The sequence below is a fragment of the Talpa occidentalis genome, unplaced genomic scaffold (assembly GCF_014898055.3).
Source record: "Talpa occidentalis isolate TD23 unplaced genomic scaffold, MPIMG_talOcc4v2.1 talOcc4.4, whole genome shotgun sequence".
Lineage (NCBI taxonomy): Eukaryota > Metazoa > Chordata > Mammalia > Eulipotyphla > Talpidae > Talpa > Talpa occidentalis.
Genome location: NW_023604295.1, coordinates 2,052,883 through 2,077,151, shown reverse-complemented (window position 1 = coordinate 2,077,151; position 24,269 = coordinate 2,052,883). Strand labels below are relative to the sequence as shown.

General features: G+C 57.3%; 1 protein-coding gene across 2 annotated transcripts in view; it reads left to right on the top strand.

The window, feature by feature from the left end:
• Positions 1–23,011, top strand: part of BACE2 (beta-secretase 2) — a 53,874-nt gene extending 30,863 nt beyond the window's left edge. For both annotated transcript variants that reach the window (XM_054700261.1, XM_037524926.1), the window contains exons 3-9: positions 1,023–1,239; positions 3,044–3,172; positions 4,263–4,397; positions 5,562–5,663; positions 9,413–9,562; positions 10,888–11,056; positions 21,872–23,011. In XM_054700261.1, the coding sequence (XP_054556236.1) occupies positions 1,023–1,239; positions 3,044–3,172; positions 4,263–4,397; positions 5,562–5,663; positions 9,413–9,562; positions 10,888–11,056; positions 21,872–22,125 (1,156 nt within the window). In that variant the 3' untranslated portion in view covers positions 22,126–23,011. The remainder of the gene's footprint in view (positions 1–1,022; positions 1,240–3,043; positions 3,173–4,262; positions 4,398–5,561; positions 5,664–9,412; positions 9,563–10,887; positions 11,057–21,871) is intronic.
• The last annotated feature ends 1,258 nt before the right edge of the window (positions 23,012–24,269 follow it).

Here is a 24,269-nt window from a genome sequence, read left to right as displayed (position 1 = left end):
CCTTCCCAGGCGTCCTTCCTGGAGAGCAAGGCTGCTTGTCTTGGGGGAGGGCTCACAGAGTCCTAGCAGAAGCCTGGGGGCCCCCGCTTGCTCATCCCCCCTCCCCTGCTGAGCCCCTGGACGGCACTGCCCCCCCTCCCTGGCCGCCTGGGTGCTGTGTCTGAAATCAGGGTCTCCTCCTGCGCCCCACACCCATCCGCTGCACTCACTCGGGGGGCTGTGTGTGTGAGTGTGTAGATGGTGTCACGTGTCAGCAGTTTCACCCCCTGTATTTGGTCTGAGACTACCCAGCTTTGGGGCGGAGGGCAAGGGGTTGGGGGTGCCCCAAGGGGAGGCCCTCGGTGTCGGGGGTGGGCTTGGGCTTTGTCACACTGGATGTCGGGGCAGCCCTGAACTCCAGGCCGCTGCTGGGCAGGTTGGCGTGGCCTCCTCGCCGGCCGACCCTCCTGTTGGGGCCCTCGAGCCGAGGTGGGCCCCGTTTGGCCAAGCCCCTGCCGGCTCAGGCAGCCCCTGGGCGCTTCCCTCCCGGGCCGTGGAAAGCCTCCCCAGCGGCCGCGGGGACGGCGGCTTCGTCAGCTCTGTCGGCTTCTTCCCTCTGAATACAGCATTCATTTCAGTTTTGGTTGTGTTTTTTCTTCGCTTTTTGTCACTTCCCGACTGACAGGAGCCACGTTCGTGTGCAGGGGTGAGCCCGTCCCCACCGGCGGCCCCGAGCGCCTCCTCTCCCCCCCACACGAACCCCACCTTCATGTTGGAACTCAGGGTGCCCGGGTGTGGCTCTGCCCACGAGTTCTTTGGAATAATGAAATATTCATCCTGGCTTCTCGGTGGGGCCCTGACAGAGCAGTCCCAATATTGGGGGGCTGTACGCTCACACAGGGTCTCCTGTGTCCCAGCCGCTGGGGATGCTGACGGCAGGCTCCTGCCCGGGGATTCTGGGGAGCTGCCCGCCGTGGGCTCTGTCAGGACGGCCTCGGCGGTTCCGAGGCGGACACAGCAGCAGCTTTTCTCTCCCGCTCCAGGTCCAGCACCTACCACCCCAAGGGCTTCGACGTCACGGTGAAGTACACGCAGGGCAGCTGGACCGGCTCGGTGGGGGAGGACGTGGTCACCATCCCGAAGGGCCTCAACAGCTCTTTTCTTGTCAACATCGCCACGATTTTTGAGTCAGAGAATTTCTTCTTGCCTGGGATCAAATGGAATGGGATCCTCGGGCTTGCTTACGCCACCTTGGCCAAGGTGAGAGGATCCCCCGGCCTCAGAACCAAACGATGGGGCGGGGCGCTGCAGGGGCGGGTGGACGTGGGTCCAGGCCTCCCTGGGATGGTAGGGACAGCCCCAAGGTGGGTCAGATCTGTGTTCACACACTTGTATTTCTGATGACATTTCCTAATACATCAAGGAAATGTATATTCCTTAAGAAGTCGTATTTCTCACATTTTTGAAGTGTCAGGTGATGGCATGATTCTTTGAAGCTTCTGCAGCAGCTACTCAGACATGAGTTTTTGGTCTCCTGTCTTTGTTTACTTTGCTGGTGTCACATAAATGGTGACAGGATCTGAATCACCCAATGATGCTGGTCAGGAGTGTTTGCGCAGGTAGGGGTGTAAGAAAGCACATGTATTAGCTCCATGCTGCTACGTGAAGATGGGCTCTGGGGGGCTGTGTTGGAGCCTCCCAGTCTGGGTGAGGGTCCTCCAGGCTCCAGCAGCGCCCTGTGGCTCTGCCCTCCCTCCAGAGCACCCCCAGGTGACACCTGCAGCCTAGATGGGAGTCTACCCGTGGGGTCACCAGCCACAGAAACTTCTGGAATCCTTTCTCATTAGTGTCAGAACCTTCACAGAATGGAGAAAGACAGAATTCTGCAAATGTTTGTACTCTCCAGCTGCACGAAGGAGCAATCGTGGTGTGCAGAAAGGGCAGGCGGCTGGCAGCCTGGGAACGTCCACCCCGAGGGCTGCCTGAGCAGGAGGCCAGCCCGGGGGGTGCCCAGGCAGGTTTGCCTGCACTGGAGCCACATGAGGTCACCCCCAGCCTCTCGCTGCTCCTGAGGAGGCTGGAGCCAGTGGCAGGGCAGCTGCCCAGTGGACACACAGACCCTCGCCCACGAGGCTCCCCAAGGAAAAGCAAGGGAAGACCTGCTTTCCCATCCAGGGGGACGTTCACTGGGGTCAAGTTGACGTCACACTCCAGTTCTTGTGTGCATAAATACTTAAAAATAAATCTTTAAAAAAAAAAAAAAAAAAACAAGAACTAACCACTCAGTAACTAACTCTAATTTCTCCCGTCTTTTTAACTTCTCTGTCCAAGCCAAAATCAAAATTCAGGTCTGTTGTTTTCCTTCACGTCCGCTCCAGCCCGACCAGTTCACAGACCAGCTGCCTTTGGGGTCCTGGGAAGGGGGACCGCTCTCTGCACCCTGATGCCACGTGGGGGTGTGCTCCCCTGGGCAGTGGGAATTCTGAGGCTTTAAAGGGGGGGGGGGGGGGGGGGCGGGCGGGGCAGGCAGCTCTTCCTGCAGAGCCTTCCCTATTGCCTGAGGTCAGTAGGCAGAGCTAAGCCGCCCCCCAGGCTCTGGGCACCAGGGGGATGCTCCTCGGGGGTCACACTCTCCTGCGTGTCAGGGGCCCCTGCAGCCTAAGGAATGAACAACAACTTTCTGGAGCTGCAAAGGTAGTTCCTGGAGAAACTGCCCTCTCCGGCCCGGCCGAGGTCTAAGATCAGAATCCGAGGAGCGTGGCCGCCCACGCCCACGTGTCCTCACGCGCCCACCAGGCACTGGGCTGATGGATGTGACGGCATCCTGACAGCTTCTGGAAACGCGACCTTGTTGTCATGACAGCCGCTCCGGCCGGAAAGATTCCGAGTGGCCGGGAATTCGGCCAGAGCTTTCTCGGCTATTGGACTAATCGCCAGCGTGGTTATTGTTCAGCCACGGAAAGGAAATTAACAGGAAAATCGTACCGTGTGTCGTGCGAGGTGTGTGCCCTGGGGCTCTCCTCAGCTTCAGGGCCGTGAAACAGCCGTCCTCTCCCCCCTGCAGCCGTCAAGTTCCCTGGAGACTTTCTTCGACTCCCTGGTGGCCCAGGCGGGGATCCCCGACCTGTTCTCCATGCAGATGTGCGGGGCAGGCTTGCCCGTGGCCGGATCCGGTACCAACGGAGGTAGTCTTGTGGGTATCTCTCAGTCCTCGAGGGGTGACGTCACAAGTGGAGGGGCTGTTTTCTCATGTGTTAAGCCCCCGAGGGAGCTATGAGACACGGCGCTGTACAGACGTTGTGAAATTGGGATCATCTTTGTCTCTAGAGCCTTTCAAAAGACTGGATAAAATTAGTTATTTTTATCTTTTCTAATCACCCTGTCATCTAAAAGAAGAGCCTCATCTGCCCCCAAACTCCATGAAAGCTTTTTAAGATTTTCCTTTAGAAGGTAATGGTGTTTGGGGGGTGGGGGCGGGGGAGTGAGAACCAGCTGGAGGGGCTTTGGGTGGGTCTTACTCTGGGTAGGGAGGTTGAGGGGGTGCCCTGTATGTCATAGATCTGGTGGGAAGACGGGACGGAGACCCCTGTCCTCTCTCTCACCCTATCATACATGCGCACACGCACACACACAACCCCCCAAAAAAGTCATTTGACAGTGACCTCAAGGCTGTGAGCACGTGTGGATGTGCTGAAGCCGGCGGGTCGCTGAGAGGGGCCTTCACCCACGTGCATGACGGGGAGAGGGCCCGAGCAGGACCCCTCCCCAGGGCGCCCCGCTGCTGACGGCGGAGTGCGCCCGCACGCCACGCCTTCTTGCGTTTTCCAGGGCAAGGGAGCCTCGGGGAGGCCGAGCGCTGGCGGGAGGGGGAGACGGTTTTGCAGAATGAAGTTAGTTTGCACAGGGAAGCCCTTTTGTTCTGCTCTCCATGCCACCCCCTCTGTCTTCCGCAGGACTAGATCACCGTCGGTCTATGCGGCGAACTATTTTCTTCCATTTGGGGGCAGAACCTCGATACTGTAAACGAGGATTGTATATACTTCCTTTTAGTAAGGAGCCCACCCACACCTCTTGACTAGAAGGGCCGTGGTGGGTTTGACCTCGGGGTACAGCGCCCCCGAGCAGTCCCTGTTTCGTTTCCAAGGGTCTCTGTTGTGTAACCCCTATAAAGCGTAAGAACCGGCTGGGGTGACAGCTCCCTGGAGGCGTGCAGGCCTCTGGGGTGACTTGCTGGACGCCTGTGTCGTCTTTGTCTTACAACCTGTGAATGCTTCTCTTCCCAGGTCCTGGGCGGAATTGAGCGGAGCCTGTACAAGGGAGACATCTGGTACACCCCCATTAAGGAGGAGTGGTACTATCAGATAGAAATTCTGAAGCTGGAGATCGGAGGCCAGACCCTTAATCTGGACTGCAGAGAGGTACTGACGCTGCGCCGTGTGCTGGCCCCTCTGTGTGTGCCTGAGGCACCTCAGTATTAGCCGGGCCTGAAGATGAAGTCAGGAGACGATGACATCGTGAGATAAAACAAAGCCTCATCCCTTAAGACAGTGTGATCACGAGCTCCCCTCCAAGGGAATCTGCGAGCTCCCTCCTGGCTTCGCGGGGGATTAGCATAAGACGAGGTGTGAAGAGAACACCTCCCAGTGCCGGGCTCCGCCTCCTGGGCCCTGGACCCTGCTGAAGATGAAATAAGAGGGACTAAAAATAAGCAAAACGAGACCCAAAATAACCCATCAGCTTTCTCCTCCATTCACAGCGAACCCCCCCCCCCAAGTACACTGTTCTCACTCGAAGAACAGCTGAGCTGTCCAGACGGCCGGTCGGGCACCCCCACCCCGGGTTGCGGCCGGGACTGTGCGCGCCGGAGGGGCCTTTCCTCCAACATTCCCGGCACGGGTGATGCAAACCAGCGTCTCCCACCGCCCATCGCCTCCTCGCACGTAGCCCCCACAGCCCACTGAGCCTTGCGTGCACGGAGGCCTCAGGGAGACCAGCCTAAGGCGGAGGAAGCCTCGGTCCTTCCCTTGCCATGCGCCGTTCCCACGTCCACAGACCTGTGGACCCCAAAGGCCCTGAGCTGCCACTAGAGAGCCCGGTGCAGATCCCACGTGAGGTGTCAGCCACAGACACAGCACACGTCGTACGCGTGTGTGTGCATGGGGGGGTGTGCAGCATGTGGGGTGTGTGCATGTGATATGTGGGGGGGTGAGTGCACCGTGTGTGTATCTGGTGTGTGTGGTGTGGTGCATGTAAGTGTGCATGTGTGTGTGTGAAGGAGAGAGGTTCTCCTCCAGGCCCTGGGTCGGTCTAAATGCAAATAGCATTTCTGCTGCGAACCCCCCTCCTTCTCGAGGTCCTGTGGCCTGTCCCTCCCACACCCGGGCTCCCAGACAGGGGGTCGGGCACCTCTGAGGAAGGGGGAGCTTTGCCCCAAGGCCTGAGGACCGCGGCCCCGTGCCCCTTCCCTCCAGCTCCTGGACTGTGACCGGAACGGGCCGGGGGGCTGGGCCGACGTGGCGGTGGGGGGGTTGGCTGCAGCGCTGCCATGGTACCCAGTCTCATGCCCTCCTCCCCGCCCCCAGTACAACGCGGACAAGGCCATCGTGGACAGCGGCACCACGCTGCTGCGCCTGCCCCAGAAGGTGTTCGACGCGGTGGTGGAAGCCGTGGCCCGCACGTCGCTGGTGAGTGCTGGGGGGCTGAGGGCCGGGCGCCGTCAGGGAGTGACTGGGGGTCAGGGGTGCAGGCCGGGGTTCCTGAGCACAGGTGGGGCTACGGGGCGCGGGCTGGGCGTCAGGGCTGGAACTGCTGCCAGGTGTTCTGAGTCTCTGCTGAGGAGGAGGATGCGTTGGATTTTTAAACTATCGCCAAGTTCTTTGATGTTAACCAGCAAATCATTCCTCTCTTTCGCCGGAGAGATCCTGGATCTAAGTGGCCAACTCGTAGTATTTCGAGTAACAGAATGTAGCCGCTACGGCACTCATTTTAATCTAAGGAAAAACACCTGCTTGGTAATAAAGTACTATATTGAAGTGAGTCGCAAACCCGGGATCTGTAGCTTCCAAAACAAATAAACCCAAAATGGCACTCCTGGGGCCTTCATCCCGCGGTGCTGGGCCTTCTCCTTCTGTGACCGGGGGCGGGCCCGGGACATGAGGCCAGCTGGCCCCCAGGATGACCATTTCCACTCGCACTCAACACAGTGACCGTGTGGGCTCGGACAACATGCAGATGGCGTTCCCGGCATCACCCCAACTTTCTGCTTAGTTCAGGGCAACTGTGGGGACCACAGCTGGGGGCTGAGGCTCCCCCTGCCACACCAGACGGCAGGTTCAGAGACGCTGCCGGGAAAGCGCAGGGCAAGGACGCTGCTCCGTTGCAAGGACGCAGACCCTGGCAGGTGGTCGTGAAGACGAACTTGCACGGTCTACAGGGCAGCGGCTGGCGAGGAGAGGAACTGGCAGGGCGGCCGAGCCGCGTCTGAATCAGGTCTCCAGGGCGCTGGCCGAGGAGCTGCCCCCAGGCCAGGGCCCAGGAGCCCTGCCAGCGGCTGCTGAGCCGCTGGGGAGGTTTCCCGTGTCTGAACTGTGGACGCTGCTGCGGGTCCAACGTGCGGAGCGGCTGACTCTCTTCACTAGCGAGCCCCCAGCAGGCCCCGCGGGAGCGACCCCGGGGCAGTCTCCTGCGCTCTGGCTGTCCAGGCCTGGGCCTGTCTGGGGGCTCCGATGGCCCCGGGCTGGCCCTGGGGCTGCACGACCTTGGCCTGGGCCTCCTCCCTGTGCCTGCATCGGGGTGCGGGTGTGAGCGCTGCGGAGGCCAACGCACCAGCATGTGCTGGGAGGGGCTGACCTGGTGAGAAAGCACCAGGCGGCGGGGACAGGATGACGGCATCCGTTTGCTCGTCTAAAATTATCCCGATTCCGCACCTGCATGGGGTGAGGTGGGGGAGGGACCGGGACGGCTGCTTGTCTGGGGCAGGGGGGGCCTGCGGGGGCGGCTTCGGCGTGTCACCACGGAGGGGTGTGTGTCCTCGCCGGCAGGTGACCAGCCGAGTCTGGCTCGGTTTCCTCTGCTCAAGGAGAGGGCTGGCTTCGGGGAGCCCCTAAGAGGCTGGGGCTGCGTCTCCTGGCGTGGGTTGTTGGGGCTGGAATGAAAGGCCTGTAAGGTCCGGGTTTTGAAGTGCGCCTGTGGGGGGGAGGGGGTGTTGCAGGTGCTGCCCGGCCCCCGCGGCTGTGGCCCTGCGGCTCAGACCCAGGGCTTCTCTCTCTGAAACCCAGAAGCAGGCGGAGCCGCTTTTCTGAGGTTTTTGTGTATTTGTTTATTTAGGAGAAAACATAAAAGACCTTGGGCGTGGCGATGCCTTGCTGTGTTACTTTGAGGTCACTGAGGTCTGCACAGTAGATCACCCAGATTCTGTTCTCACCTAATGAGCTCCGAGACCCAGCTCCGGCTTCCAGCGCTGAGGTGGTTTGGGCTTGGGAAAAGCTCCATCCCAGGGACCCCAGATGAAGTAACTGGGGAGCATGGGAGTGGTCAGCGCGGCTTGGAGGACGAGGGCTGGGGGACACCTGAGAGACAACCTTTGGGGTGGAAACTATCCCCCAGGCCATGTGGTTTATCCCCCAAGACCTGCCAGACTTTGGGGAGCTGCCTTGGAGGCAGACGACCCCCCCCCCCCACCAGGGCTGGGCCAGCGCAAGGCTGCAGCTCTGGGCCGTCGGGCAGCAGGCCCGGCCCCGCTCACCCCTGCAGCCTCGCAGAGTCGCTGCTGCCCACACGGCCATCCTGCCCAGGGGTCCTCCCGCGGCACAGACTTCAGGTCAACTGAGCTGTGGTCAAAGGCCAAAGCGGGCAGAGAGCAGCGTCATGACCTGCGGTGGAGCCCCCACATGGACGGGTAGCACCCGGCTCTCCCCGCCCGCGTCTGTCTGGCAGGGGCGCCGCGGGCCCGCAGGGTGGCCTCACCCGTGTCACTGACCCATCTGACCTCACAGCACCCCCGCTGGCCTGTCTCCCCGTGCCCTGGCTGCCGTCACCCCTCGTCCCTGCATTTCCTCCCATCCTGGATCTCTCCGTGGGGTCCCTTTGCCGCCCCTCTCTCGGGGCAGCTCCCCAGCCCCTCACTTCGAGGGAGCCCCCTCTCGCCTACGTCATGACTTCCCACCACCGGCAGTGACTCGCGGGGCTCGTCCAACCCTGTCCCCCCTTAGGCTAGGGACTGAGGGCCCTGAGAAGCCACTGGACACCGTAGTCACGCCCAGTGCCCGGGGCCCAGGGCTCGAGCAGTGCGCTCTGGTGGAGCCACAGCAGCGCCTGGTTCCCTCCCAGCCGTCTCCACTCACGCCCTCCTGGCCCCTTCGCAAGTGCCCCCGCTCCCCTGACCCCCAACTGCCCCCACTCCCCTCCCCCAACACTGCCCCCACTCCCCAGCCCACCGTTGCCCCCACTCCCCAGCCCACCGTTGCCCCCACTCCCCCCACCACGTGCCCCCACTCCCCTGACCCCAACTGCCCCCACTCCCCTCCCCCACCACATGCCCCCCACTCCCCTCCCCCACCACGTGCCCCAGCTCCCCCCACCACATGCTCCTCTAATTGCAATTACCCTCCGGAGCCAGCGCTCATGGGCATGCGCAGGTGGCACTGCCCAGCCGCTCCCTGATGAGAGGCCCAGATGGATGTCCTGTGCTCTTGGACCTTAACTTTCCCCACAGGCAGCTCCCCAGTCCCCTGCAGGCCGGGTGTTCAGACTACAAGGGAGACGCAGCGGCAGATCTGTCTTTAGGGGACCCTCCAGAAAGCCAGACGTTAATCAGTCTCACCCCTAAATGTAAAATCACAGCTGCTGCAAGGACAGAGGCCAAGGACGAGGGAGGCGCAGTGGCTGCCAGCATCGCCTGGGGAGTCGGGGCGAGCTTCCCGGATGAGGCGGCATCTGCGCGGGGACAGGGCAGAGGAGGGGATGTTCGGAAGAGCTGAAAGCGCCCCCATGCGCTGCACCAGGAGGAAACTAGCTGGCCTCGGGGGACTGGAGGAGAGCTGAAGCCCGAGAGCAAGCAACCACTGGGCACCGGTTCTCCCTTCTCCAGAGGCGTTGGCCCCTGCCGGGTGGCCTTCGGCAAGTTACTTGCCCTCTCTGTGCTGTGGTTTCCCTCTGTCAGGTGTGGGGGATGATGTGGCCAGAGGACGCAGGTGATTACAGCAGCAGAGCCCTCGGTCCCCGACACGACGCGGGCGCCACCTGCCCGGGTCGCCTGGATGCTTGTACCTCGTCTTCGTGGCGATGCTGCCAGAGGCCTGGTGTCTCCGCTGTGCCGTCACATTAGGCCTTGTTTATCCCTGTGGGCATCTGGCGAGGCGACCAGCGCCAGGAGCTGCTTCCTGTTGACGCACCAGACTAGTGATCGTTTCTCCCCTGGTCTTATTTTGTCCAGATTCCAGAATTCTCGGATGGTTTCTGGATGGGGTCCCAGCTGGCATGCTGGACGAATTCTGAAACCCCGTGGTCCTACTTCCCTAAGATCTCCATCTACCTGCGAGACGAGAACTCCAGCAGGTCCTTCCGCATCACCATCCTGCCTCAGGTATGGGCCGGGCCCGTGCTTGTCCATGTGACGGGGAACCCTTGAGCCAAGCCCTCCAGCACGAGGCATGACGGGCGTCTGGCCGTCACCCCAACTCTCCCAGCGCACGCCCAGGGCTGTGGCCGGCGCCGAGCGAGTGCTGCCGCCTGCAGTCTGGGCAGGTGGCCCGGCCCCTGAGCTGGCCCCCGGTCTGGTCAGGGGTCTTGGCTGGGTCCGGGGTGACCACGGGTGGTCTGGCCCCCGACCTGGCGCCTGGATGGAGGGAGGCACCGTTGACTCCCCGGCGCTGACGCGCGTCTCCACGCACTCCAAGACCCGCTCGCTTCCTGTGAAATTATCGCAGATGAATCCCCCGACGCCGCAGCGCTCAGCCGCGCCCCCACGTTGCGCCACCAATGGCCACTTGCTGGCGTGGCTTTTGATGACGGCCTGGCTGGGCCCTTTCTGGGTCTCTGGCCTCTTTCCCGCCCGCCCTCGACCCTGCCCGCGTGGGTCACATCACGCTTGCCCCCCATCTCCTGACCTTTGCCCCCTCAGGCTCCCTCTCCCCCACTCGTCTGCGAATCCACGGTCTCCCGCCCTCAGGACTGGCTCAGACAACCCCCCTTTGTGCAGCTCCCCTGGCAGAATGGCCCTTTGTGCCTCCCCTAAGCCGCTCGGCGGTTTCCAGTCTGCTCCTGGCGCGTCTCTCTCCAGGGTGCGGTTTACCCTGCCGCCCTTGCTCTCCTCCAGCACCCACATCTGCTTCTTCCTCGAAGAAGCATGAGTCAAGAAGCATGATCATCCCCCTGCCCTGGCGGGGGCACCGTGGGGCCACAGCACCTGGGGGAGCGTGACCGGGCGACTCTGTTGTGACTCGGGGAGTGGAATAAAGGGGTGGGACTGGAGACCGGGAGGAGGAATCATTTTGGAAGAAAGAAGCCAGCGATGCTACCGCCTTCGGCCCCATGGCCATCCATCCGTGCATGTGGGGACCCGCGGCCCCTCGATGGGGCTGGAGCTGCAGAGCCTGGAGAAGCCCCTCTGCGAGCCGGAGGCGGGAGTCGGGGGCTCGGCACGGCCCCTGCCCGGCGCTGTGGCGCTGAGCCTGTACATAACCGCGGGCTGGGGACGGGCAGCCCCCGTGAGGGCGGGCCTGTGTGCGGTGCCCCTTGGGACCCCTGCGTGACCTCCGGGGCGGGGGTGGGGAGAGGCCAGGCCGGGGCCTCCTCCCCGTTTTCCCTGGAGCCCCCGCCTCGCCCAGGAGGCCTCCACGCCCCGGTGACGGCCTGGCCCTGCCGCGCCCCTGATGCTTTCCCCCGTTGCGTGCCCCTCGTCCTGCCCAGCTCTACATCCAGCCCGTGACGGTGGCCAGCCTGAGCTACGAGTGCTACCGCTTCGGCATCTCGCCCTCGGCCAACGCGCTGGTGATCGGCGCCACGGTGATGGAGGGCTTCTACGTGGTCTTCGACAGAGCGCGGAAGAGGGTGGGCTTCGCGGCCAGCCCCTGTGCAGGTAAGCCAGGCTCCGGGGGGCACGGGGGCCGCTGCGTGGCGAGTGAGCCCGGCAGGCGCTTGGCGGGAGCTGGCCGCCGCGGCACCACTTGGCTCGGCTGCTCCCCGTGGGCCTGCGCTGGGTCCCTGAGAGGAACAGGCGAGGTCACCCCGGGTGTGAGGCCTTCAGTGCCGTGCGGGGCGGGGAGCAGCTGCCCACCGTCGTCCCTCGCGCAGGCCTCGCTCATTAAGCTTAAACCAGCAAAGCTGACCAGGGCCCGGAGCCGGAGGTTCGGTGTTTTGACAGTCAGAGCAAAGCCCACGGATCAACTGTGCTTGTTGATTTCTCAACTGTTCGCTACTGTGATCCTATTTCTTGAGGCCTAAAGCAGCCATCCAGGAGGCCGTTTCTGGGCGGTGGGCTGACGGCAGCCTTTCTCTGCAGGCCCGGCGTGAGGGCGTTGGCCAGGGGGGGAGGCCGCGCACGGACGGGCATCCCTGAGCTGGAGCGCGGCTTCAGATCTAAGAGTTTGCTTGCAGGGGGGGCGAGGGCAGCGCTGGGCACTGCAGGCAGGCCTCCCGAGCCGGCAAGGAGAAGGCAGATCTGGAAGGGGCGTGTGTGGGGATGGCTGAGGAGCCGGCAGGGAAGGGCCGGGAGAGCTGCAGCTTCCGAGGGCTGTGGGCTGAAAACATTCTAGGGAGAGGACTGGGGGTCAGCGACAGAGTGAATCCCTCAGCTGTGCGGTCCCTGCTGAGGGCGAGGACTAAGCAAATGTGAGCCAGGCCAAGGGTCTCAGGAGGACCCGGAACAGAAAGGGGGTCGAGGTGCCACCCAGGGTGTGAGTGAGTGAAGGAAAGAAAGATGAAAGGATCCTGAACCTCAGATGCGCCTGCTGGTGGCCTTGCTCCGACGGGACCCTCACGGCCCTTGACGCCCAGGCCCAGCCAAAGGGTTAGGAGGAGACGAGGGTGCGCGGGCACACTGCCTGAGGAGACGAGGGTGCGCGGGCACACTGCCTGAGGAGACGAGGGTGCGCGGGCACACTGCCTGAGGAGACGAGGGTGCGCGGGCACACTGCCTGAGAGATCTCAGTTACTTTTCTTACCATCTAGATCGTGGCTTTAAAATGGCAGCCCTGTCAATAAAGCAGGGAAGCGACGCCCAGGCCGGCTTCTGCAGCCATCACTCCCGAGAAGCCGCGTGGCAGCCCGGGCCAGGGGAGCAGCAGGGAGAGGGGTGCTGGTCTGGTCACAGATGGAGGCTCCCAGCCCGCACCCACCACAGGTCCTGCAGGCTCTTCTCAGAGATACGCAAAGCCTCCTGCCCCCATCCTAGTGGGCAGGGCAGCCGCCGGACACTTGAGAACATGCACTTCCAGCCCCGTGGGCGCGGGGAGGGGCACCTTCTCGGGGCCCCGCTCGGCTCACAGTTTCGCTTCTTGTAACCTAGAGAGCTAAACTGAAGCAATTTTCCCCAGGATTTCTGTTCTCTTGTTAAATACCATTAAAGCAGCAGCTACTATGGCAACAACCACATAATGTCCACCTTAGTTAACGCTGGGAGGGCGTGATCACGCGTGTCCAGAGCATCGCTGCTGGAAATAGCTCCACAGGCAGCATCAGACGGCGGCTCCCTCTCCCGCTCGTCACCACGGAGTCTTTGTCGGGGGCTCTTGGTTAAGTTTCTGTGTTTTGAATGTGTCCGAGGTTTGGTGCTTAAACATCTGATTTCACCCACAGCGGAACGTTCACAGACGGCTCCTCTTGGGCGCCAATTGTTTAGCTATTAAGGTAATGACTTTCCTCCGGCTGCAATTAGCTCGGGGTCTTGGAGCCTTGGAGGGGGAGCGCTGCCCCGCCATCTTCTATTTTAAAAGGCTTATTTTTAATTTGTAGCATGTTTTAAATAACAAAGGAAATGTTGTTGTAAATTGCGGGTAATTGCGGCCTCTGTGCCCACTTGGAACACCAGACTGCACAAATGCTCGCGCCGTGTCCCGTGTTTGCAGGAATGTGTCATAGTACGAAACAGGCCCCTTCCCCGGAGAAGCCTTTATCCGAGACCCGCGTGTTCGGACGTCATTACCGCACGCTTATCTATCTGCTGCTTGTGGCAACACACCCCAAAGTCAGCACAGTGGGGGGGGTGTTCAGGAAGGCAGGCGAGGCTTCACTGGCCGGGTTCGTTCTGGGGTCAAGAGGCCGCCGTCCCCTAGAGACCGGACTCCGAGCTCAGGCTCGCGTGGCTGTCATCGACAGCTCCGTGTCCCACCACGTGGCCTCCCGTTGCCACAGGCCCCAGGACGTGGGCCGCCCCAGCTGGTGATGGGGGTGAGGGTTTGGGGTGGAGAGGAGGGCGGGAAGGGAGGGGGAAGGTGGGCGCCGGCCCCACAGAGCACCCCAGACAGAAGCCACTGAGTTTTTATCACCTGATCTTGAAAGGGACACGTGTGACACAGCAGCCGTGGCGGGACACCCCCCCCCCCAGCCCTGCCCCTCGTTTCTAGGCTCAGCTACATATTTAAAAGTTGGCAAGAACCTTTCATTCTCATTTCTACGTGATACGGTGGGGATCCCCCTTTGGACCCACCCCCAGGGCTTGCTGGGGCCCAGGGCCTCAGGGCCTTCCCCCCCCCCGTGACACGTTTTCACACAGGCACGCCCCCTAGAAAGTGCTGTCAAGGACGAGGTGACCAGGCCCCCCAAGCCCCAGTTTTCATGGACTTTCTTGATCTGCTGCCCAGCTTTTGCTCCACCCCACACCCTAGGAAGCCACTGACCTGCCTTCTGTAGATCAGTTTTCACTTTCTACACTTTCCTGTCAGTGGAACTGCAGACGGTGTATCGAGCGTTTCCTCGACCTCGTTCAACGTAATTGTTGTGAGGGTGATCCGTCGCAGCTCCGTCTCGGCCACTGGTCTCATCTTATTGCTGAGCGATGCTCCGCAATGCGGGTCACCAGCGTCAGCTCGCTCCCGTCACCTGCTCAGCCTCGGGGGGGGTTTCAGGTGTTTTGACTGTCTTAAGTAAAGCTGCTAGAAACGTGAGCGTAAAAGTCCTCAGACGTACATTTTTATTTCTCTTGGGTGAACGCCAGGGAGTGGGCTGGCTGGGTCGTGTGACCGAGATGGTTTCACTTCCTACGACTCTGCTAAACCCTCAAAGGTGGGTTTCACCATTTTGTGTCCCCACCTGCAGCAGTGCAGCCCTCACCTGCCCCTGCCACCCGCCACCGGAGGGTCAGTCTTTTAAATCTGAGTAGGCGTTGAGTGGGGCCCCTCTGGTGGCGTTAACTCCCTAATGATCTCCAGCATCTCCCATGTGCTTGTTCGCCGTTCACACATCTTTGGTGAAGAGTCTTTTCAAATTTTCTCACCCATTTTTGTATTGAGTTTTTAGACTACTCTGTAATCAGAATATAAATCCTTTGTCAGATATGTGACCTGCAAATATTTTCCCTGTCTTTTCAATCTCTTAATGTTGTCTTTCAAAGTGGAGAAGTTCCTAATTTTAATGAAATAAAATTTACCATTTTTTCAATACATTGTGCTTTTTGTTGTAGTTGTGGAGAAAGTTTTTGCCTAACCCAAGGGCATGAAGATTTCCTCCTGTGCTTTCTCATAGAGGTTTCCAAAACCACAGGGGTTGTCCGGCAATATCTTTCTGTTGTTCACTTCTGTTGATTCTGCCGTGGACATGTACAGGGGAGAAATATTGAGGTGAGGCCAGAGGTGCAGGGTGGAGGAATTCATCAGAGACAGAGTGGAAATGAGAACAGAAAAGGCAGATTTGATTAAAATACCCTGCAATGTAGCAAGGGCAAGACGGGAGAGGTCTGTGCAGAAAGAAGGATTTTGGGGCTCTCCTTTATACTCTTTTCGCTGGCTTTCTAACTTGGGGCGCCAGTTTGCACCAGTTATCTACTGGAATATCTGTTCTCTGTCGCTGGCCTTTGGCACAGAAACATGTCCTGGCTGGTGTCTGCCTTTCGGGAATGGGCTGGTTTTTCTGGTCCTGGTGGTGGAGTCCCGAGGCAGCCTGACCACTCCCTTATCAACTCCCGCCTCCCAAGCCTTCCTGCTGGCCAAGGAGAGGCAGGACAGGACAGAGAATAGAGCATGCGCGGAAATTATTTTAGGTTTATTGAAACTTTCTTTATGGCCTAGAAGATCGTCTTTTTGGTAACTATTCCATGTGCCCTTGAAAACGATGTATAGTCTGCTCTGCTGGTGGAGTTTTCCTTGATTGTGAATTAGGTCAAGTTGTTGGTCGTAATCTATAACTTTGTTTTCTCTTTACTTGCTCTGTCACTCAGAAAGGTATTTTGAAATGTCTGACTATATTTGTGGATTTGTCTATTTCTGCTTGCAGTTTCATCATTCTGGTTCCACGTATCCTGCAGTTCTGTTATTCGGTGCATAAAGGTTTAGTATTGTTATATCCTCCCATGGCTTGTCCGTGTCATCATTATGGAATTACCATCTTTATTCTTCGTAGTCATCTTTGCTCTCAGTCTCATCTGTCTGATATTAACATCCTCGCTCTGGGTTTCTTGTGATTAGCATTGCCTGGCAGATCTTTCCCTATGCTTTGACTTTTAACATTTTGGGGTATTTGCATATAAAGTATATTCCTTGTATACAGCATATACTTGAATCTTGCTTTTTATATGATTTGATCATCTTTTTTTTTTTTTTTGAAGACTCATGTACTTAACTCCCATTATACCCACAAGTCACCAAATAAAAATACAAAGACTCCTAGATTTATGGTCCCTTGACAATCTCTGCATTTTGACTAGGGTGTTTAGGTCAGAGACTGTTAAACATTAGCCCACAAGCTAAGCCCACAAATGGTTTGTACATTTTTTTAAGTTTGTTGAAAAAAATCTGAAAAAGAACATGTGCCTGAAATCACATGTGAACCAAAACATCTGACTCGCTTCCTGCCTGGTCCTTTACAGAACACGCTGGCTGCCCCGCGTCCGCAATGTTTAGTTGAAAGCTCGTGCTTAAGTCCACAGTCTTGTTCCCTGTTCCTTTGCCTCACTTTCACCCCACTTTTTCTTCTGACTTCTTTTGAATGGAATAGTTTTATTTTTATCTCCTCGCCTAATTCATTATCTCTGAGTCTTGTTGGGTCATTTTAGTGTCTGCCCTGGGGTTTGTTACACATCTTTAATTAATCAGTCTACCACTTGACTTAGTACAAGGACCCACAGCAGTAAACTTGCATTTCTGTCCTCTTCTGTGCCCCTGCTGCTGCTGTTGCCATGCATGTTCCTTAGGCACAGGATAAACCCCCCGTACACGGCCGCTTTTGCCTTAGTCAATTATCTTTCTAAATATTTTAAATTAAAAATGAAGAATTTATAATTGCCATTTCTGGTTTTGTTATCCCTAGATCTAGATCCAGGTTTCTCTGCTCAAAGTGTTTCTTCCTTTAGTCTGTTGAGTGTACAGCTCTGCTGTGATGGTTTCTTCAGTTTTCGACCACATTGAGGTCTACAATTATATGTCTCAAGGCATCCAACTTGAGGTTTTGATATACACACGCATCGTAAAATGATCACCGCCATGAAGCATAAGGACCTAGCCATCACCTCGCAGAGCTACCATTTTCTTTCTTTCGTGGTGTTGTTTGTGTGTATATGTATGGTGTTAAAAACACTTAAGATAAATGCTCAGCAAATTGCAAGGATACAGTGCAGTAGGCTTAACTGTAGTCACCACGCTGTACATTTGCTCTCTGGAACTTAATTCAACCGTGCAGCTGAAACTCTGGAAGCCTTGACCAATGTCTCCTTTCCAGGCTGCCAGGTTGCCTCTGGCAACCACCATTCTCTGCTCTGCTTCTGTGAATTTGAGTCTTAGATTCTGCATACAAGTGAGATTTTCGCAGTTTTTGCCCTTCTGTGTCTGGCTTAATCCTCCAGCCTCGTCCATGAGGCAAGACTTCTTTTTTTTTTTTTTTTTTTTTTTTGATGCTGGATGATGATCCCTTGTGCCTGCACACACACTGACGAAATATTTCAGCCTGTGTGTGTCTGAAACATCCTCGTGTTATCTACATTTTTGAAGGATATTTTTGATTGCCATGGAATTCTAAGTTGGCCGGTCCTTTAAAGTTGTCGATTTGATCCGCTCTCCGGTTGCTGTATTTCTCATGTGAGAGCTCCTAGAATCCCTTTCTTTGTTCCATTCTGCATTTCTTTTCTCTCACTCTTCTTATTCTCTTTGTCATTGATTTTTAGAAATTCACCAAAGTGGTCACTTCATGATTCTTGGCCTAGGGGCTCTTTGAGACACCTGTTTTAGAGTTTCCATCAAATTTGGATTTTTTTTGTTATTTCTTCAATAGTTTTTCTGCCTCTCTCCCCTCTTCTCACTCAGGTCCTCTGATTCCCTGTTCGTGTCCTGTGGATAATGCATGTCCTTTTCTTATTTTGTCTTGTTTTGTCCATTATTTTGCCCTCTGTATTTTTGGCATAGCTTCCTTTACTGCACTCTCGAGCGCACTGGACTTCCCTGCAGTGTATCTCCTGCTGCCAGCGTGGGGTGTGCTTTTCCTCATCCCACATGTGCAGGTGTTTCTCCGCAAGCTGCATTCGGGTCTCCTCCAGAGTGCGCCCGACATGCCTAAACTCTCCTCTCGTGTCCTAAATGGCACACAGTTACAATACCTGCCTTAGGAGCCAAATAGTTCTATCATCTGTGGCATTTCTTGCTAAATTTCAATGGCTTGATCCCCCCCCCCCATGATGAAGTGTGTTTTCCTGTTTCTTTGCAATCTTGCTCATTTTTTTTCTTAGGTGCCAGACATTGTGAGTATCCCCTTATTGGGTGCTGGATACTTCTATATTCCTACAAACATTTTTGAAATTTTGGGTTGCAGTTACGTTACTTGGAGTTTGACTCTTTGCTGTCTTGCTTTGGAGCTTCATTGGATGAGCCAGAGCGGGTTTGTCTGTGCTTGGCCAGGCCAGGCTCGTCTTGCCTGTCATAGAGGAAAGACCCTGAGCACTCAGAGGGATGCCCCGCGTGGTCTGCTAATCCTATGCGGACTGCTCGGCCACCACGTGTGTCCCCTGCGGGTCTGCGTTCCTGTGCAAGGTCAGAACTGCCCGGTCAGTCAGTCATGGGAGCCCAACCCTGCAAGGCGCTCTTCAAATCGATCAAGAGATCAAGAGCAGAAGCTGGGTCACCCCGGGAAGGGCGGGCATCACGAGGAGTGACCGGAAACGCCTGGGGGGCCTTGACTGAGGTATAACAAGGGACCCCAGAAGCTGATCAGTGAAACGCTTTGTTGATAAGATCGGAACCACAGCCAGAGGTCTGGGGTCTGGTTTCTAGGCCAGCACTTGGTCGTCAAGCAGATAAGAATTATCTGGTCAGTAGACTCATGTCCCCCCGAAGCTCTGGATGACATAAGCACGTTTTCAGTTTCACCCGCCTTTTTCTCCTCATCCCCTGCCCCCGTCACTGGTGTTCTGTGATTATTCTAAGAATAAAAAGGCCAGGATCTTGCTCGCTCAGCAGTGTCCTGCACTGTGCAGTCTGCCCACGCCTCCCGTTTCTTCATCAGTGTGGCTTTGCCGACACAATTCCCCGTGGATTGGGTTTGTTCTTTCTCACTTTGGGGAACAGTAAACAGGAGGCAATTGGCCTAGGCCCTGCCCTGGCCCCGGGAGCTCCAGGTGCCGCTCCGTCCACCCCCTAAGTGCCGCTTTCACTGCAGGGGCGGGCTCTGCAGATGCGGGTCCCTCCCGGTGCTCTCCCCTCCGGGCTCTGCTGTGGCCCCTGACGGTGGTGCTGCCCGCATCTGCCTCTGCCTCCCCAGCACAGGGGAACCGCTGGCGTCTGCCTGGCACCCTGGTGAGCCACAACCCGGGGCTTTTTCCAGTCAGCCAGACAGGGCAGCTGTTGCCCGGACATCAGCGCTGACTCTGTCCTCACCCCAGGCCCCGTGTCTTCAGAGCCTCTTTTCCACACATCTGTCCTTTATTCAGTCGCTCCGGGTTGAAGGTTGCGTCTGGTCCTCCTTACTCCATCTTGTCGGGACGCAGTCGGCCCTCAAGTGATATTTAACTTCCTTACGCTTTGTTGTAGTTGGAGATTGTTGTCTTTGTACTAAGTATGTTTTATTCTCAGATTTGACCCCTGAAAGCACCTCTATTTATAAAGTACATTTTTAAGAAGACAAATGAGCCCCGGTGGAAAGACATTTACAACATCAGTTTTGATCATATAAAGGATTCTTACACATCAGCGAGGAAAAGGTAGACATTACATAGACGTGTAAATAGCCAGTCAGTGTCCTTTTAAAATGGTTCCTCCCACCACTCACCAGGGCATCCCGGCGTGAGGACCACCATCACCCAGCTGGGGAGGCATGGAAAGTGGGGGTTCCCAGATCCTCTGGGTGAGCCTGCTCTTGCCTTCGTCTTTCTGTGGTCACTTTCTCAGAGTATAACCTGATGCTTAAAAGTGAGCTCCTCTTGACCCAAGATTTAATTGTAGTAGCTCAGTCTGAAGAAAGGAGACCATCAGCAAAGACTTGGGGGCACAGTGTTTCCCGGGCCCACAGTCATAACAGAGGAAATACTGCTGCTTACATCTGTGGTCAACAAGGGGCTGGTGACCCGGTGTGACCCTCCGATACAGATTTTTGCGACATCATAAAAATAACATGGATGAAAATTAAATGATAGGAAAAGATTTTTTAAAGATTTATTTTTTTTAAGATTTATTTTTATTTATACAGAGCTGGGGTACAGGCCAGATGTGCGGGAGGGTGAGAGGATTCACCAGAGACAGAACAGGGAACAGAACAGGCAGATGGACCAAAGACACTGCTGAGAGGAGCAGCGGGCGAGGCAGGAGAGGTCTGCCACGCGATGGGGGAATCTCTCTGGCCTGGCCGGGAATCGAACTGGCGCTGCAGAGGCTGCAGACAGCTTCACGGCACTGCGCTCAACCCACTGCGCCACCGGGGAGGCCCTGATAGGAAAAGATTTTGATGACTTTTTGTAAGTGATACAAATCAACTTGGACCACCTGATCTCATCTCTGTTTAAAAAAATCGATGGGCCATGACCTCACAGATGATATTCTCAAGTATAAATATTGGCTTTCTGAGAAATGAATTTATGGGTGTTTTTATTGACATTTTCAAATGTCCTGCCCTAAGTACGCACTATGGCCATAAATTTCCATTATGTAAGTGCTGGTTAAATACTTGCATGTTCATGCTCTGCGCCAGGAATGGACAAATGCCCAGATAATCATCACTTAAGGCTTGAGGGCTCGGGACCTTTGTCCCAAGTGCCCAGTCTGTGTCAGAGCTTAACAGTGACTGCAGAGGACACGGAGTGAATGTAGAAGCTGGTGCTCCAGTGGGAAGTGACCACAGAGGAGACGCAGGGCCGTGGGGCCCTAGTGGGTAGTTAGCTGACTCAGAGGCCCCTGCTTAGTTAGCTGACTCAGAGGCCCCTGCTCCTCCGGGCACTGCACCCCCTGTTCTCAGCAGCAGGCTCCTCTGCTGGCCTCCCCTCCTAGCAGTCTTGGAGAAGGCCATGAGCCTCCTCAACAGAGCCCACATGTGCAGCGGGGAGGCTCTTCTTTCCCTAAAAAAGAAAGGCTCTTATCTGGCCGGCCTGAGGGTCTGGAGGCTGCCGTTACAGAAAAGTTGGTTGCTGAGCGAGCCGTTTTCCTGGTGCCGATTCATTTCTGCCAGTCCATATGGATACTGAGGCCTGTTCTGCTTTCCTTGGAAAACTTAAGATGCTGAACAAATCCTTTATTTCTGAAAGGACAGATAAATCTAGTGGAAATACATGAAACCCCCAAGTCTGTTTTTTTTTTTAGAGATTTATTTATTCATGCATACAAGAACTGGGTGCAGGCCAGAGGTGTGGGGGGTGAGAGGACTCACCAGAGACAGAGTGGGGAGCAGAACAGACAGCTTTACTGAGATACACTGCTGAGGGGAGCAGCAGGGAGACAGGAGAGGTCTGCTGCACCCTGTGGGTATCTCCCAGGCCAGCCGGGCATCGAACTCAGGCTGCAGAGGCTGCAGACAGCTTTATAGTGCTGTGCTTAACCCCTTGCGCCACCAGGGAGGCCCCCAACTCTGTTTTAAGAGACCTTCTCGAATTCCTCCCCCACAGAGCCTTATCCAGGAGTCTGCTGCCAAGTCTCCCAGTGGTTCCAGCCATTCCTCTGTCTCTAGCACATACAAGTTCGATGCTGTGCCCACTTGGCAGTCTTGATTCTGGGCCCCTGTACAGTGTAGCTGCGGCCTGGGGCCTGTGCAGGGCAGTGCGGGGTTCCCTGGCCAAGCTGCCCCAGGGAGGCTTGTAACCTGCCGGGGGCTGGGCAAGCAGGAGGAGCGGAGGCCCTGTCCCTTGCAGACCCCCGTAGAGCAGGACCTCGGGTGGACTCGGCCAGGGCACACCCCGCTGCAGGCCGTGCTTCCTGGTACAGAGGTGGCTGCTGTCCTGCTGCTTCCTCCTCCTCCTCTCCCCGGAGGCACGGCCTCCCCTACGCCTGCGTAGTGCCGTATCGCCAGCCCTCTGCCCGCCCCCAGTGCTTCCCCAAGTGCCCTCTGCATATCTCTCTCCATACGCACCTTCCACGCCCGTTCACCTGCTGCCATCCTAGCCGCAGGGGCCAGGCCCTCTCAGGGTGTGCTGCCCCAGGACTGCGGGGGAGCTGTGTGCTCGGGTGCCTGGATGTTGGACCCTGAGCACCCATGTGGCCTTGGCTCAATAGCGCCAAGCGTGGTGTCCCTTGGGCAGTGCTCATTTCACAGCTGTGGATCCCCTCTTCTGTCTCAGAAATTGCAGGTGCTCCCGTGTCGGAAATTTCCGGGCCCTTTTCAACAGAGGACCTGGCCAGCAACTGCGTGCCCACCCTGCCTCTGCACGGGCCCGTGCTGTGGATCATCTCCTACGCGCTGATGAGCGTGTGCGGGGTCATCCTCCTGGTCTTAATCATCCTGCTGCTGCTTCCGTCGCGGTGCCGGCACCTCCCCCGGGACCCCGAGGTTGTCAATGATGAGTCCTCTCTCGTCCGGCATCGCTGGAAGTGAAGAGCTGCGCCTGGGCGTGGGCGACCGTGAACTCAGCCGTGGAGCCGGCTCAGTGTCACGAGCAGCAGGCGGGGTTATGAGGCGAGGCTCCCACCTGGGTCCGCTCGTCTCACGCCTCCGTTCTGCTCCCGGCTGCCTTCCAGATTCACTGTATTTTGATTCTTGATTTAAAACTTCTTCTTTTTCCCTACGTCCAAGAAAAATGACAATAAAAAGAACCTCATTCTCAACAAAAACAGAGTGAATGGGCTTCGGGCTGTATGTAGCTGGTTTGGCCTCACTCTCCAGGCTTGGCACCAAAACAGGGGCCCCGGCCAACCCAGCCCTCTCCTTGCGTCTCTGGAGAAATGAGTGTTTAGAGCTTGTGATTCTGCTTAGTTCCTTCATGGGAAGCTTTTTGTATTAATCGCGTGTAAGGATATTTTGTACTGACCTCACCCTGGGTCAGAGCGGTCCAAGAAGTTTCGAGACATGACGGCAGGAGCAGCCGCCGGGGCTGATGCCGTGACCACCGGCCCTGTTCTGGGCCAGACACCGCTCGGGCCCCTGGTGGCCGAGTCCACTGGGTGGAGCTCATCGCCGGGCGGCCTTCGCAGCCTCTCCGGAGCCAGCAAGCCTCGTCCACCGCCCCGGAGCGCGCCCGACGCGTCCTCAGCAGGGCGGGCATCGTGTACGACGCTACCTCGTGGAGACGCCACGCCGGCTCCGTGCCCGTGGGGTGCAGGCCCTGGCTCCCGCGGGGCCCGCACCTGAAGGGTCCAGCCTCCAGCAGGTGAGACGTGACATGTGCTGAAGGGCACCTGGGCCGGAGAAGCCGCGCCCCGCACCCCCGGGGACGGTCACTGCCCTGATTCTTACTGGAAATCAATAAACACTGTTTTAAGGAGAAAAGCAAATTTTACTTCATTACTTTGTTTCTTTTCCGAAATGTTCTCTGCAGGCAGGTTGCTGATACCCTGTTGGGGGCTGGGGAAGCGGCTCAGAGCCCACGCAGGAAGGGGTTAAAGGCAGGCAGAGGCCTCGGGAGCTTCTGATCTCCTCCACACCTGGAGCCCCTGTGCTTCCACTGGCACAACACCCCGGGCCAAGCACAGTGGTCGGGGGCGGCTCAGGCAGATCCTCTGCACGACGGACGCACACACGACTTCCTTTGCTCATCTCTGGCGATGACTCGGGTGGGCAGTGGCTCTTCATTTGGAGAAGTCCCCACGCGCTGTCCTTGCTGTGCGGCCTTTGCCAGAGAAAAGCAGACGCCTTGAGCCTGGCGGAGTCAGCCTTGCTGAACCTGATTGCAGGGAGGCTTGAAAGCCAGCTCCCTCCCGTCCTGCTGCGCGCCATGTTGGGTGTCGCTTTGCTCGTGGTGGGCTGGGTGTGTAACAAGACCCCCCTCGTTAGGGGGAGGCCCACCGGGTAGGTCTCCTGGGTGGAGTGTTACCTGTGTTCCATTTGGGTGGCGCGCGTGCTTGGCCATCCGCCCTGCCCTCTGCCCCCGGGCCCGTCCACACTAAGGTGTGCGTGACGGCGCTGACGAGCTGTCATGGGACACGTGGCATGGGGTCCTCCGGAGGGTTTGGATTGCACCTTAGGATGACACGAATCCCCCGTGTTCTTCCAGAGACAGTGCCCCGTGGCGATGCCGCCGCTCGCCGGGGTGGGGTGGTGGGAGGGTCTCTGTCAGGCGCCCATTGTCGTTTCTGGTTCCAGCTCGTAGAGAGGTCATCGTTTCAAAATCCCAGAGTTAGAAATATCTGGAAGTTGAACACGCTGTGCAGCTGCCTTTCCATCGGCTCTGTCCACGAGCCACTTTGCACAGCTGTGAAGACCGGACCCCAGCCTGTGCCTCCCCTCCTGTGAGACAGCAGAGCCCCTGAAATGAAAGCGAGAATTGCAGGTATGACCCAGTTTGTTTTGCTCCTTACTTCCTCATGCAGGCGTGTTCTGCTTCATTCTCTCGGGTTAGGTGTCTGAGCCGGGGCTGTTCCTGTGGCAGCAGATTAGCAGGCACCGTTCCCAGAATACATGGTAATAGCAAGTTAGATTTCAAGCAACTGTATTGGAATGAAGTTTGCTATAATGCTCTATATTTCGCATCAAATTTCTCTACCTTTTCATCTCAGATGTCATTGGATGTGACATTTTAATGG